Source organism: Calonectris borealis, chromosome 14 (genome assembly GCF_964195595.1).
Source record: "Calonectris borealis chromosome 14, bCalBor7.hap1.2, whole genome shotgun sequence".
Taxonomy (NCBI): domain Eukaryota; kingdom Metazoa; phylum Chordata; class Aves; order Procellariiformes; family Procellariidae; genus Calonectris; species Calonectris borealis.
In genome coordinates this window covers 9,590,969-9,607,441 of record NC_134325.1, presented here as the reverse complement: position 1 = coordinate 9,607,441, position 16,473 = coordinate 9,590,969, and the positions used below count along the sequence as shown (strand labels likewise).

The 16,473-nt window shown below is 35.0% G+C and overlaps 1 protein-coding gene across 6 annotated transcripts in view; it reads left to right on the top strand.

The window, feature by feature from the left end:
- Window positions 1-13,675, top strand: part of IRAG1 (inositol 1,4,5-triphosphate receptor associated 1) — a 79,270-nt gene extending 65,595 nt beyond the window's left edge. For 2 of the 6 annotated variants that reach the window (XM_075163162.1, XM_075163159.1), the window contains 8 exons: window positions 1,274-1,405; window positions 2,162-2,303; window positions 2,959-3,008; window positions 4,944-5,051; window positions 6,206-6,273; window positions 9,219-9,338; window positions 10,253-10,384; window positions 11,679-13,668. In XM_075163162.1, the coding sequence (XP_075019263.1) occupies window positions 1,274-1,405; window positions 2,162-2,303; window positions 2,959-3,008; window positions 4,944-5,051; window positions 6,206-6,273; window positions 9,219-9,338; window positions 10,253-10,384; window positions 11,679-11,916 (990 nt within the window). In that variant the 3' untranslated portion in view covers window positions 11,917-13,668. Of the gene's footprint in view, window positions 1-1,273; window positions 1,406-2,161; window positions 2,304-2,958; window positions 3,009-4,943; window positions 5,052-6,205; window positions 6,274-9,218; window positions 9,339-10,252; window positions 10,385-11,675 lie in introns of all 6 variants that reach the window. The other 4 variants (XM_075163160.1, XM_075163158.1, XM_075163157.1 and 1 more) reach the window with 3 other exon arrangements.
- The last annotated feature ends 2,798 nt before the right edge of the window (window positions 13,676-16,473 follow it).

Here is a 16,473-nt window from a genome sequence, read left to right as displayed (position 1 = left end):
TTGCCAAGAAAAACTTGAAAATCTGAAATTTTGTGCATGTTTTTCTGAAACAGATTCCCTTATGCCTTCTTGGGTCTTGCAGTCAAATTTCAGCTGCAATTTGTTATCACACTAACACCAGTGATAAGTTTAAGAATTTTTTGTTGTTGCAATTGTCGTTGCGCCAAATTCATCAGGCTGTGTTTCTACACCAAATGTTTGCTCTACAAATGCAATTTCTCAAACGACTCTACCCAAAAAGTTACTGCACATCACTCCCTTCTTTTGAAAGGGGGGGAGAAGAAGAGGAGGAGGACTAGAGGTTATTCTTTTCACACGGATCATTACTATGCATCGACTTACTCTTGCAGTAATACAAGTGAGGGGTTGCAGAGAACTAGGGCACAACGCAACTGGCCAGAGGGAGAATTGTGTGAACAGCAACACAGTGATTAATTACTTAAGAAAACCTCAATGCCAAAACTGGTGCATCCTGAAAATGCACTTTAAGAATATAGGAATCATCCAGCATCATAAAGTCTGCCTGGAAGTCTGAACTAAATTGTATCGGGCTTTCTCGTATCAAACTTTTCTGTGAACAGAAAACTCATTCAGTGAAGAGGAAGGCTTTGGCTAATAAAAATCTAAATTCACTCTTGCTTTTGGTAACTAATCCCAAGGAATTTATGTGCTTCAGTGCTTTTCAGTATTAATCTGAGCTATCAAAGTGACAATATTAATCCAGTGCGTAAATGTGCATATTGATTGACAAAAAATTGTTAAGAAATTACGTTTGATTTACAGGCCATATTGGTTTTGATTACTCTTTTACATTTGGAATTCTTGAGATTGTAATGTCTTATCTTCCAAATAAGTGAAGTACTATGGAATTGAAAGAACATAAATGGCCGCCTTAACACCTTGCCCAGCAAATGAAAATGTTCTTTGTGTTTCGGCAAATAAGTTAGTTCAAATAAGCTTGGCATTTGTGAAGTTCATAGGTAGCTAGGCATGATTCATTATCAGTTTCAAAAGGAAAAGTATTGCAAATGTGCTTAGCCCTTTTTAACTCCTCAAAATGTGTGCCTGCAGTATGCAGTGAAGCACCATTCTGAAACAGAGCAGCAGCACTCATTAGGTTATCTCTGGTGGCAGTGATGGCGCTCCTCTGGGGCTAACTTGTCCATGTGTAGTTCTGCCTAGACATGTCTACCCCACTTCTGTGGCTCAGGCTACTTCATCTGAACTAAAAGTGGCAAGACATGACAATAAAGCTTATGTATTTTCACTTCAGTCTTCAGCTCACTTATGGCATCACTATGAACACAGAGAAGCTTACCAGAAGCTATTGGAGGATATTGCTGTTCTGCGGCGTTTAGCTGCTAGACTATCTAGTCGTGCTGAGATGGTTGGAGCCATTCGGCAGGTAAGAACATCCTGGTGTCTAACATGTATCCTGGCTGCACACGTTCACTCTTTCTCTTTTTCAGCCATAGCTGGAGGTTATATTAGCCCTTTGAATTTTATTTGCCATTTTGACAGATTAAAGACGTTTTTTGTAGAGTCAGATAAGACACTATTTTGGTCTGGAAATAGAATACAAACAGAAGAAGATTACCCATGAAGCTATTCAACATCTCTACAATAGGAGCATACATATTACTCAGAACTGTAGCTGCATCACAAGAAATGTATTTAAAATCAGTGCAGCATGAATAAGAAAACTTTTCTGGATCAGAAAGCTCATCTAGTTCAGTAACCTGCCTTTGGCAATAGCTTAGTCAGACAACTATAAAGAATATAAGAACAGAACAAGTATAAATTAGAACCCAGCAATACCCTCCTAGAGTCAACACTGTTGCCTCTGCCCACTAAAGTAACTAGACTGATGCCAGTGACTGAGACCTTCAAGGGTTTAAAAACAAATGTACATATACCACATAACTAATAATATAGGCATGCAGGCAGACTGTATAAATATATGACAAAATAAATCATGATATTCTTCGGATATATGTGAATGCATGTGCATTTGTGTTCTAATTAGCTTCAGAATTTTCAGTCATGGAGGTACCAATATTTCTTTAAAAACAACTATTCCAGATTTAGCCCTGACAGGGGGCATATGATTTGTTTGAGAAGTGTAGAGGTTACCTGAGTATTCCCCTCTTTTCTTCCTTAGGAGAAGCGTATGTCAAAGGCAACGGAAGTAATGATGCAGTATGTGGAAAATCTGAAAAGAACCTATGAAAAGGATCATGCTGAACTAATGGAGTTCAAGAAACTTGCCAATCAGAATTCTAGCAGAAGCTACGGTGCATCTGGTAAAAAAAAAAAATTAAGTTTGTCTTGCCTCTGTATCCAGAGAGGTGTCTGGTGCTGTTAATGACAAAAAATGAAGTATTGTGAAACCTGTTCATGAAGTTCTGATCTACAGGAGTAGATTTCAAAAAGTTATAGATATAACAGCTAAAATATTTCATATAAGTCATACTTAATGCTATACTATAGTAATTTAAAATCACTATCATCTACCAAATTCTAATGAGATCCAATGACATTTTCATTGGCCTCTTGCACATATGCATAGCTTGCACAGTTTTAACGCAACCACCTCTTAGATGACAGATGATGGCAAAATTTCATTATTAAAAAATTATTTTTTTCTTTTTGAACCTTTTCTTTCCTAGTTTGCTGAAACTGAAATATGAGTATTTTCTTTTGCAAAAACTTGTATTTGGAGGCAATTAGTGGGCTTTTGCCTGATCTCAGTAAAGATCGTAATGGTTGGATTTTTTGCAATTATTTCAAATTTCTTCTGCAGGTGTAATTGAGACCACAACTGTATGGCAGATAAATATGCAGTCACTACAGACCTTTATAAATATACTATATCTGAGTTTGAAATACAAGCAAAGGCTCTATTAATATTATTATCATATAGTCTAAGACTGTTCTTTATCTACTGTTTTTATGCAGAAGATGGAGTACCTCGTTCATCTAGATCCATGTCTCTTACTGTTGGAAAGGTATTTTTACAATATAAAGAAAACGAAATGAACATTTTATGTAGTGAAATTTCTTTGTCTACATACATTCAATTTTATAGGCTGTGTTCAAAACATAGTGCTGGTAAATTCTCAATATTGTTCATGTAATTTAGTGCAAATGCTTTGTAATTTTGGATACATGATTAAGAATGACTCTGTGCAATAATGATAATGCTTGCTGTGAAGCTATAAATAATAAAGGGACCTATTTATTTGAGAATAATTGTATTCCAGGCTGCACACCTGTGCTTCAGAGAATGGCTTATGTCCTGTGCTTTATCTTAGTTCCTCAGTGAGGAAGCTGAACATTGGATCAAAACTTACTCTATGAGTAGGGATTCAATGATCATACCATTTTCATTATCTTAAGAATTATATCATGTTCAGAGTACCTTAGATGTAAACAGTTATTTTTAAGTGGGGCTCATTTTTCAGTTAGCATCAGAATATCCTGTTTGGTTTGACAAAGCATTCAGAGTGAGAGATTATCTCAGATTGTTTTGGTTTGACGAATTAATAACTTTAACATGGCCAGTGTTCCATTCCTGCAAAAATTCCAAGTGTTGGAGATCAAGTTTATTACAAAACTTCCTAAAACAACCAGTGATTTGAGAGAGCGAAGTCCCAGTGTGACCATTATGAAATTTGCTGGTCAGAGGCATTATATTAAGTCTACTATTTCTTTACATATTTTTATTTGCTTGGGTTGTAGTTCTTTAGGTTTAGTTTATTCCTGCCACCTTTGAGTGCTGAATAGAAAGAATTAGAGCACAGAGCATGCTGAGGGCAAGACTGGATTTCAGAATGAGAACCAGATAAGTTGAAACAGAGGTCCCAAAAAAAGATGAAATTTAACAAGGACAAGTGCAAGTCCAAATAATAAAAAGGGGGTGAAAAAAACCCAAAACATTAGAATGGACTGCCTAACATGGCTGCAGACTCTCCAGTATAGTTTTTCAGGAGATTAGATTACATTAGATTAATGAGTAAGTATAGTTGGTTTTGTCTAGAACCAGGATCATGGAGTAGGTGACTCCTTCTATATATTTAGTAAATCTATGTTTAACTCCTTTCCTGTAAAGTTATCTAGAGCAGAATCCTAGAAGTGTTTGGGTATGCACTAAGATGAAGCTGTTAGATGCTATATGTGCTTGGATTTTTTACTCAGTGGGAAGTGTGGATTTCACTAGGTGTATATCATAGGATGAAGTATTTGGCTACTTGCCTAATGACAGCAAAAACTTATATGATCTATACTTGAGCTAGAATATATTGTGTAAAGCTAGCATGTGTTTATCATATAAAGAATTTCCATGGTCTTTGGGAAATGTAAGCAATGTTGCATGATGCTAGATAGATATCTAACAACTCTGAGGTGAGGGAGACGGCTCTGTTCTTTTGCGGAGGGAACAGATGTTATTCTTTCTGTAAGTTACAATTTGTAGATTTTGAAATAATTGATATATCATAGTGGGTACAGCGTATCATAATGGGTACATAGCAAGAGAAGAGTTTCGTGTGTAACAACTTCATTATTTTCCAGTCATTGTGACACTGGCACTTTTCCCATTATATACATCTGGTTTAACCAAAAATAATAGCCTCTAATAAGGACTGACAATAACAGCTCTGTTGTGTGACTGACTTACACTATTGGGTTTTCAGTGTGGAGGGAAAAGAGTAGAATCCCTGTACAACACCTCATTTCACACTAAGCACTTGCCATACCAGACGGTACTAGAGGTAGTTTTGGGGAAAACCACAGCCCTAACAGCCATTTACCTTAATTTTGCTCCCAACTCTCATTTCCCCCAAGGGACTTTAACTTACATCTTTGCCACACCTATTAACTTGTAGAATTATTTTTCAGCCTATCTTGTTGTATGATAGAAAAAAAAATGTTGTTTGTCACAGAATATGCCTCGGAGGAGAGTCAGTGTTGCCGTTGTTCCTAAATTTAACTCCCTAAACATTCCTGGTCAGTCATCAACAGCTTCACCTATACCTTCAATGCCATCCCTGGTAAGTAAAACCCACGGTTGAAGATACTACTTTTTGTCTAAACCACTTTTGCATAGGGCCAAACTATAGTAACTAAAAAATGTAAGCCTTTTCATTGGTTTAATTTATTTTGACTCCATCCTAGTGAAGAGGATGGACAAAGGTAATTCCTGTTGTGTAAGGGACATATGCCTTCAGAATCTACCTCCATAAACGATCACTTTGGGCACAGAGCCGAATAGAGCTAGCTGGAGATTCAGAGGCATTAGACATTAGTTGAGGCAATTTGCCTTTTAATCCGTAGTAACATACTGGAAAGAAGTAGTAAAAATAGTTGTCCACTGTATGAGAGAAGTTTTAACTTGAATCCATAGAAGATGATTGGACTGCTTCTCTTCATTGCCAGAAAGTCCACTAAACAGAAAAGCATGTAATTAATGTACAGAAATATATGGGGTACAAATTTAGAAGTTTTGTGATGAACTGGGATTAGTGGAGCTATCAGCCTTTGCCTTGACTTTTTGTTTATAAAATTTTAATAAATTAAATGAGAATCTAATCTAACCTAATAAATCTATATAAATGCTTTGGAGGAAAACTGCAAGCGATACCAATTGTTCAGAGATGAGCTAAGATGGCACATAACCTGAAAATTATGCAGTTTTCTGTTAAAAATATAGGGCTATTTAAATGAGGGATGTTGCTGAGAAGCTAAATCCATTTTAGTTTTAAGAAAATCTGTTTGTGCAATTTAGTTATTATGACTCAGTGTCAATTGTTTCAGGAAATAAGTGTGTTTATTTACCATGATTTATTATGATTTATTTTTGTTTAAAGTTTTCCATTGAAAACTTAGCTAACAAATTAATGTTCCTAGGATAATATGGAGAGAAGCAATAGAGTAATTTTACTTTTAAGTGATCAATATATGAAGAAGAAAGACTTTTGGAAAAAATAAGCAGGGTAGAAGGGAATGTCGCAGAAAGTTCTTCTTAGTGTGCAAGTCCATTGTTTACTGTGGTTAGTGGAAGTAATTTGGAAGCTCTGTATTAAAGATATCTTGCTCATGGGTGTGGGAAGAAAACCTAAGCAGCACATTGACTTTGTCATTTTACTGAAGACTCATTTGAAATTAATTCATGGATGTAACATTTATTACTGTTTTTCACTTACAGTCTGAATCACCTAATAATGGAAGGAGCAATCTAACATCTACTCCTGTTCTGCCAGCACTTCTAGAAAAGTGAGTTTTCTCTAGGTCATCTCATTACCTATTAAATCCTAGTATGAAATGAAAATGATGTAATTTCTATCTTTCCTAACAGGAGTTATCCAAGGCATAAGGTATTGAAATCAGTGACACAATATTGGCTTAGGTTGATTCATGATCTGGTAACTGTATTTTACGATGTCACCATCATATTGTTCTTTTCATGTTCAAAGAGTTTAAAAGCAGTATCTCAGAACTAAATTGAGCCTGCTATGACCATTAGAACTCATCAAGTAAAACTGCAGCAGAAGATGATACATTTACACATTTGAGTAGGCCTGCCTTCAGAACTTAACAAAACTAAGAGTATTACATATGATGCATGTGGCTTTGTTTTTTTAATATATTTCCTGTAATAAATCAATGCTGTATCTAAAGTTGGCCATGAGCAACCCCGGGTATGAATATTCCTTAACTTGACTATCCCGGTAATAGATGTTTGTGTTCTGCCCTTGCCTTTTCAACATGTGGCCAGCTGGTAAGAATCGTATTTCAAAATACTATGATGTCCAGCATCATGTAGGTTTTTAAATTCATATGAATAAACATAAGTATATGAAATTCAAAAGTATAATTTATCGTAATAGTAGATCATCAAAATTTTACAGACATCAAAACAATGATTAAATTGAGTAGTAATTCTTTTTTTAGTATAAAATGAAGCAAACATTCAGCTAAATTAAAGCATTATGTTTAGTTTTAGTTTTAACAACCTGAGATTTTAGTTATAACATGCAGAGTTTTCATTTAAAAATTAAAAAATAGAGATATGAAAGAGGAGATTTTTTTTCGGGCTGGTAACAAGCAAATACCTCAATATCTATATTTTTCTAGTACCTATAAATGGCAAAAATATTCTTCATTAAAATATTTGCCCTTTTGACTCTGTATTACTTACCATTAGTGTAGATGTCCTGGCTGTATTAAGGTGTGCTGTTGTTATTCGTTTTCCATAATAGTTCCATGAGTCATTCCATGGATTTAAATAGTACTACTTTTGGAGCAAAATAATATTTATACGGACAAGGAAAGCAAAGAATTGCTCTGCTGGAAATCAAGTGCATCTACACATTTCTGGAAAGAGTTCTTCCAGTTGAAATTCTTGTAGACACGTAATTTAATTTTATACAAGTTCTTAAAATGTAAAGCTTCTGCAGTAATAGAATACCAAAATGGGCAATATGAAAACATGTGAGACTGGGATAAGAACAGAAGGCATACTCAAGCTGTTCTACGAGGTTTTTGTAAACAGTTACCATTATGGATACAGGTACTGTCGCATTTGCAAACCCGTGTGTGTATATACTTTATTCATAATCAGCCTAGAAAGCCAAAATAAAAAATTGTCAGGCACCTTTCCAAATACTTATCTCTTTAAGGAAATGTTGCACATTCTAAGGAAGTTGCTTGCTGATGTTTCAGAAGTAAAACTTACTAAAACATCACATTTGTTTTTTGTTGATTTTTGTTGCTGTTGTTACTACTACTACTTCTTCTTTGGTCATTTAGACTGTTTACAATATCACAGCAAAATATCTGCAATAGTAATTTAAATTAAAGCTTGTTAGAATGCTTTAAACATGCAAATTAAAACCTTTAAAATATGTAGCTCTCACGTCAGTACAGAATATTGATTTTCACGTATTTTTAGATTAGTGCTAAGGCAGGACAAAATTTATCTTATGTCTTTGTTTTATCTCTGTGCTTTACCAAGAATGAAAATATGCAACAATTGTGAAAACAAAAATGGTGAACTATGGCACTAGTTGTTACAATTCAACAGAACTCTGCAAGACTTAGACCATCTTTTGAAACTGTACCGAAATTCTGAAAGAGAAAAAAAAAAAAAAAGAAAAAAAAAAACCCTTATCAATATTTCTTACTGGATCTTAAGAAAACAAATCATATTACCAAGTAACAGAAGTAGAACTTGAAATTCAAGTTTGAGCCTAAGTATGAATGCATGGCGCAGCTGCTATTGTGTAAAATTACATAGTTCAGCAGAGTTTTGTATATTTAAGCACTTTAAGCTTATATTCATGATGTGTTTAAAGTCCAAGTGAAAATATAGTCTACTATTAATATGACTTATTGAGAGAAAACCCATTGCCCACAGATGATTCATCGATCAGGATGAATTATTCTGCCATGGATTTTAGTGCCAGAAAAATAAGGCCTACAAAAAGGGTTTGATTCTAGAAGTTGAAATGGGATCCACTGTTGAGCTTACTGAACATTGACTTTGATATATTTGCTAAGTCATGTCTGAATCACTTAAACTCTTTGTCCCAGACTTAAATAAATAAGGACAGGTGAACACTGCAGGAAGAGAGCAACATATAATGGCTTATCTTTAGGCTAAATGCTCAAAGCTTTTACTTAAGAAAAGTTTTAGTTGCAAAAGTTATGTACATGTTTGTATTTTTTTAATGTGTGCATCAGTTCAGCGTATAAAGTCAGCCAAGAGGAGTACCTAAAAGGCAAATAAGGAAGATGTTTTGTGAAATTAATATTTGGTATTATTTCTATTATCTATCTGATGTAGCAGGCTACAATTTCTAATACGATTTTTTGGAAGTTGAGGGAAATATTTTAAAGAATAGCAAATAAATGCCATGGATAAGCCAGGAAACAAATGCTCTTTTTTCTTTTTTAAACAAGAAGAAACAAAACGCAAGTTTTAATACCTTAGAAACATATTAATTACTGTTCTTAAATTACAATATTTTGAAACTAAAATTTTGCTTAGTGTTTTTTTTTTTCTTTTGAAAGACATTTTATTTCTCCAATGTACATTAAAGAAGAATAATCAGGAGTCACAAAATTGCGTGTGATTGTTCTTGTTCAGTAGTATACTTCAAATACAATATGTTTCAGTGGTGTTATTTTCTATTTGTCTGTTTCTTTTGTCTTGGCAGTGGTAAGACAAATGGGGAACCTGATTGTGAAACCTCTACTTCTGTGCTAACACAGAGTGGGTTGGAAGAAATCAATCCTGAAACTAAAGCCAAGATAGAAGAGGAAGCATATAACAAAGGGTGGGAATATTTTATGTGAACTAAATCTGTAAATATGTGCTACCAGATGAGGACATGTGTTTTTATAATGTAATTTTAAATGCAAAATGGGTGACATAATTGATATGAGCTCCTAGAAGATGGTCATAATTGAAGCAATGTAGGAAACAATGTGACTGAGCTTCACTCATTGTATTTGCATCGTAGCTGTTCACTTTCATCCTTTATTAATGTTAGCCAAACTGTGGGAGAGCAGTTATATCAGAGATTCTGAGTTGAGTGGGTGTTCTTATGTCAGTAGTGTTCAGCCTCATGATAGGATAATCCAAAACAATTTTATAAAATGTTTATTCTGAAAAGTGTACATGGAAATGAGTAAAGAGTAGGTATCAACTTTTGCAGTATACTCATGTTGTTTGTGTCACAAAGTGCTTTACACAGCATGTTTTGGGGCAATTAACAGCTTTGGATCTGTTTCTGAATGTTAAGCAAAGAACTTTGTACTATGTGAAGAATGAGACAAAAATTTTGATCCTCTCCTGCAGAATCCAACAAGCCATCTATCTTTAGCATTGATTTGCGCTTATCCTCCAGGAAAATAAAGTATCTAAAGGTGTTCAAAATGACTGAAAAATAGGAGAGAAATACTTACCATCTTCTTTACAATAGACAAAAGTTGTGCTCTGCTGAGGACTATAACCTCTTTTTCAAGATGATAAATTTGGTAACAGAGCTCATATAATCCTCTATTAAGGAAGGGTGGCTGTCTGTGTGCCATGCTTATTGTCTTTAGCTAGTTTTGACTCTTGTCCGAGTGCTGCAACACTGCTACTTGTGTTTTATTGCATGTAAGAAAACATAAAGCTGATTTTTCATTACATAGGAACAGGCTTATACAGTGTGCTAGACTAAGAAAAATGTTCTGTGTGTTAAAGCTATCAGGAAGGCTTGAAGAAAACCAAAGAACTTCAAGAACTGAAGGAAGAAGATGAAGAAACACCAAAAGAAAGTCATGATGAACATGAAGAAAGTGAAAATGAAGATGAGATAAAAAAACTGAAAAGCAGGTGAGACAGTGGTGTAATATGTCCATAGAAGAGGAGCCACTTTTTTCTGGTACCCAACCAAGTGTTTTATACTATTGTCTTGACATGTTTTCTTCCAGTCTAGGGAAGCATAGTTGAAATAACAGTATTTTCACAGAAAGGCATATTCCAAGATAACATAGTTGCAAAATGCAAAACTTCTTATCTTGATATTTCAACTAAAATTGTATGTTGACATCGAGATGCTTCATCTTGGTGGGGTTTGATTTTGATTTCAGGTAAAAAATATTCCACAAATGTTCTTTAGATGCCAGAATGTATCTCTCAGTAGGCATGCATTGTCTCATGAAAGTTGTAATTCAGAAATCTGATGCCCATATTTGTGCCATATGTCATTCCCAAAGGGTCTTCACAGGTGTGTCTTTCAGTACATCTACGAGGTGAATGCAGATAAGACAAGCTCCTCAGCTATGTTGGACTTGCTCTGACTTGGATAGGTGCCTGCTCTTTCTGGAAGCTGTGTAGATGCAGCAGAACAGCACTATGCTGGAGTTCCTGCCTTTCAGCAGAGTGACATGTTTATTGCATTCATCTATACCCAATGCTCTTCGTCTATACTGGGGACTTTTGAATCCTCTGCTTATTGTCTTACCCAAAGCATTTAATGCCTACTGGAAAACTTTTCTGAAATTTTCAGCTTTTCTTAGAGTTAATTATTGAGTATCCTCCGTGGTTCTACCACTCAATTCAATATACCTGCAATTTCCTGCATTTTAAAAGCAAAGAGACATTTGCATTAGAGAGGAATTAAATGCTGGCCAAAGCAAGTAATATGTCCCATCGCAAGCTAAGGTAGGAAGCTTTACCTGATCCAGAAGAATTCATTTCCATTCCATAACCATTATGCTTATAAACATCTGTAAATTTGAGTTTTCACCCATGTTCAGAAGGGCAGCCATCTTGCTAGTCATGAAACTCTTAGGAAGAAATGTTTACAACATGTTCTAATATTTAATTTAGTTGAGCAAGTTATGAACAGTGCAGAATTCTACATCATATCAAGCTCTAACATTTGCCTGTTGACAGCTGGGAAAAATAGAAGTCAAGTTTACAGTCTTCAGCCGTCTTGCAAATATCACCCGTATCTGAGTGTACAGCTCTTCTCTTAACAGTCTGATTCTTCTTTGACAGGGTGTTTGTATTTGGAAGAAAGATGGTGCACCATACATCTATGAAACTTCTCAAATTGAAAAGCTTAAGATAATAAATTTGCATATAGTTAATATATAACAGTTTTCTTTTAATTTTACAGCAGACTTGAAGTCATCATTAATTATTTACATATACTGTACCCCAAACTGTGTAAACACTGGAATGTGATATGGCTTGTAGTGGCTGCGATAATCATTTTTGCTGTGGTGTTGGGAATCTACCATTCATACGACTCCTGTGATGAAAAATCAGAGGGACCTGAAGGGAAGGCCAGCTGTTCTGCTGCCCATCAATATTCCTGGTGGAACTCAGGATTTCAACATGAGCAACGCACTGAATAATAAAGGAACAAGCATGTATTTATGGTACCTGAGCAAGTACGCATATTAGAACACAGTTGTTACAGGTAGTGCTTAGTCATCCTTATGGTTGTCAAATGTGATCTGTTAAACAAGTGAGTTATTCCACACCATGAGGTTTGGGGAATACATTGTGAACATACCTTGGCAAAATCTGATAAAGAATCCTGTCTGTCCTCTTATTGTAAATGACTGATACAAATGAAGTAATATTGAATCATTATAAGGTTGTAGCAGTAATCAGCAACCAGCAAGACATTTAAAAGAATGATTTGCACAGGACATAGTCATCTCTGCTATGATTTTGAAGAAAATTGTAAAACTTGCATTTGCAGTTAGTGTTTACTTTGTATTTCCTGAATTTATTGGTGATTGTTGAAGTACTAATGGCATTTAAGTGCTTTGGGTTTTTAAGAGTCTAATTAATTTCCTTGTTTGTGATTCTTGGGTAGAAATAGAAGCTCTTCTATGGAAGGTTAGAATTATATTATCAGACCAAATGCCTTGCTGATAAAGTAATTTTGTAAGAGGAATTATCTGTACGATTATTTAAATGGAATACTAAGTACATGCATAAATTTGATTTATGATATGCCTTAAGAATGGGACCACCACTTTTTTTTAAATGGGATACACAACAAAACCTAAAATGAGGTCTAGATGGCACAGTTGATATCATCAAATAAATCTGGGAACTTCCGATATATCAAAGGGACATGCTTTGCAACAAATTTGTGTATGCCACTCAGAGTCACTATTGGTTACAGCAAAAAGTAGTTGCTGTCTGGAAGATTAGATGTGTTGCCCAAGCCCAAAATACAGCAGTCTTGGATGTGGGAAGCAATCTTCAATTCTTTATTAAAAAAAGAAAAAAAAAAGAAAAAAAAAGTCTTGAAATCTGTGTATACAGGTGATCACACTAAGTGGACTCTGCCCTACTGCTAATACTGGAAATAGATATCCTTTGAGATCTGCACTAGGAACACAGTTCTGCGTACAGCCAAAACCCTACCAGTGCCTAGATGAATCAGGACATGAAAGCAGTGAGGACTTTGAAGAGGTCACTGCATGTTTTTAGTAGTTCATTTTCAGGATCTGATGCCAAGTATATAACTGTTCTGATATGCTTTCAAAGCTTAACTATCAGGTCATGATAGATTAATCTTTTGTCCAGATTTTTTAACAGTTCTGCCTATTTAGGAGTTGTGAGTTCTTACACAAGAATATGAAAGCCTGAAATATTTAGACAAGCAGTTTCAAAATGGTGAAGCCATTATCTGTAAAAAAACCACATCACCTATGGCTGAGATCAAAATGCATGTCATTTAAGGTATACCATATGTCCCTGCTGAACATCACTTCTGATTGAAGATGAACTATGTTTGTCTTTCCATAGCTATATGCTTGAATCTAACCACAATATCAAAATCAGTGTGACACTTGATTGCACTCGTGTCTTGCATTCTTCTGGCATTTTCTGGCTGATTAACAGGTCTACTTACCAACTGAAGGACAAGTATGTTATGAAGTACTGTAATTTCAGTTCAGATGCAGTTAGTATTGTCTTGTTTTCTTTTGGTGTAAACACTGAATCTCAAGCTAACTATCAAGGAAAACAGGTTTCTAGCTCAGTCAGAAATTTAATTCATGTATTTGGCACTAGTAACAAATACCCTGCTGGTGAATTTTGTTCGTTACATCTTTAGCCACATGTTTCTTAAGAGGCATTTATACAGAGAGAGAAAATAAAAAAAAAAAAAAAAAAAAAAGGCAGACCACTACCACTTTTTTTTTTTTTTTTTGGGGGGGGGAGGTGAGAGGGGTAGTCTATAAGCAGTTGGGAGATTTGTTTTTTAGAGTATATATTGTTGAGGAATAGTGTGCTTAAGGAAGTTCAAAAAGGATAATGGGAAAGTGTCATTTGGTCTAAAATTGTAATTGGTAAAGAATAAGACAGAAGAAGGTTTCTTGCAAATTACTTGGTATTGTTTGGTTCAGTTAGAATATCTGACTATGAAGAACTACTGTGACATTTCACATACTTTCAATATTTGAAGTAACTTGTCAGTTGCTCTTTGAACCCTTCTTTATTAAAATCAGCTGGTTTAACTTAATATTCTTTACAAATTGCATTGATAACTTAATAAGGCAATAAAAATTGAAGGTAAATAGTCTTGAAGATTCAGAATCCTCTACGCCAAAAATTATGGAACATATTTTGATTATGTGATTGTGGAAATGTTGGGCTGTACTGAGGAAAAATAATTAACATGCCTATAATTGAATTAATTCGCTCTTATTTATATCTGCACTGATGTGGGTCCAACACCTTATTTTAAGTACATGTAGAAAGTTATTTATATCAATAGGACTCTTGAACTGCTTAATGTTAAGCATGTGCTAAGTCTTTTTTTGGTCAGTGGATGAAGGAGGTCTCCATCCTTTCTCGATATTCAGCACACTGGCTTTTTGTGGACTTAGTGCACAAGGGCGAATTTCTGTAAGTAGTTGTACTGATTTGAACTGAACTACTTGCATGTCTAAGGCAAGTATAATTTATCCACAAAGTTATTAATTGTTGTAGGGAATGGACTGAAAGAGGCAAGAGATTTTAATGGGGATGAAAAGATGAAGATAAAGTCTATTTTTTAAAAAATTGTTCTTTTTATAACTACTTTGAGCAAACTGTCCACTAAAAATAATGAACCACAATGACTAACAGCACATGAAATATTTTTGCGTATATTTTTCAGTTAGTTAATGAAGACACCTTTTTTTAATAGGAGACTAGATTGAGCTCAAAAACTATTCTAAATGTAATTTTATCTGTTGGATATTAGTTTGCTTTATCTGGAAAAAAATCCTAATCTCTTCTGTGTTTAAAGATCACATCAGATAACAAGAAATAGATCTATGATTTATGCTATTAACACTGAAATAGTTTTGTTGAGGTGCAATATTTATTTTTCTGCTTTAACAAGACACGTTTATTGTTTTTCCTGCAGAGCACAGATGTTTCTAGAAAAAGGAATTTTAAAAGGGCACTATTTTTGTGTATCGTATTTAAATTTGTAATATTGTAAGATTTTGCACAAGTGTGCTGGTATTGTACTGTATAGTATCACATACTTGATTTTTGAAATAAAAGTATGGTTTCAAAGTCCTCAACGTTGCTGCCTTAAAGGTTTGTTTTTTACATGCGCTCTGTCTGCGTATTAATGGCTATGTTCTTATGAAATACATACTGCCTTGTCTATACTGGGTAATGTAGTGCCATGTTACACATACCAAAGACCTTGTTCTTAGTCTTTCAGTTCTTCAGGAAAATGGTATAGAAGAAACAAGCAAACTCCTGTTTCAATAGAGAAAGTGTTTGTAAGCAGGGTCATCCCTGTCATACCCTAGAAACAAGATGAGAGAGGAAACTGAAATATCCTGGAGAGAGTTTAACTCCTGCTTCAGAGGGAGGCTGCCTGTCACTGAGAATGTTGAACATGGAAAGCCACCAGGGAGATCTGTAACCAAAGGAGGCTGAGTGAAAGGTTAGGATTCTTTATTTGCTTTATGTTCTTGTAGGCTTGGGAGGTCTGGGAAGCCTGGGCTTTGTGGAGAGCTGAACTGCCAGATCAGCGGGAAGGAGACAATGCTCAATTTCCACAAAGAACAGAAATGTCACTTCTGAATCCCTGACGATCTGTGTCAGGGAGCAAAACTTAGGGACAGAGACAACCTTGAAAGGAATGACTGTTACCAGGAAAAGACCCTGATATTTGTATTTTCCACATAACCATTTTTTTTAACTTGTTTCCTCTCCTGTTGTTCAGGCTTCAAAGTTCCTTTAGAAATGATTGTAGAGAACAGATAAGTCTGTTCTCCCATATCAAAAGTTTTCAGTTTAGCAATCTTCATCAGCATTTTAAAACGTGCTGGCATGAGATGCTGGGAATTATCCCTATAGGTTACTATTAGTATTTAGGTCAAATGCTAATTAAACATTCCATATAAGGCTGCTTTTTTTTCACCACACAAGTTAAGATAAAGACCCACAAACAGGTTAAAGACCTTTTATACTGTTACAGTCCAGGTAAGCGATCTTCCACATAAGTTTTGGAACAGTTGAAATATAAAAAGGAAGAAACTCACAAAAAACCAAAAAAGGTTATTTCAGTCTCACTTCATCATTCTAAAATTCTTTTCTCCCTCCCCTAATCTGTAGTTTGCTCTTACAAAACTATGTGAAGGAGGTTTTTTTTGTTTGGTGTTTCAAAGGTGTGTATCTCATTTTTCCAGCTAAAAATCCTACTAACCATCAATAGCATGGACAGAGTTTGACTAAAAGAACTTTGCCCCAGTGAGGCTAATAGGCACAAAGTGTTAAAACTTGGAAGGACAATTAGCATGCAATTTTAAAATGTCAGAAACCCAGCTTTTGATTAGTTTTCATGGTAGGAAATACTTAGCAGTTCAAGGTAAGCATGGAGATGGTAAGATTTTGTTTAATGTTCTTGGTGTTTTACAGCCACAGTCTACTAGTCCGTG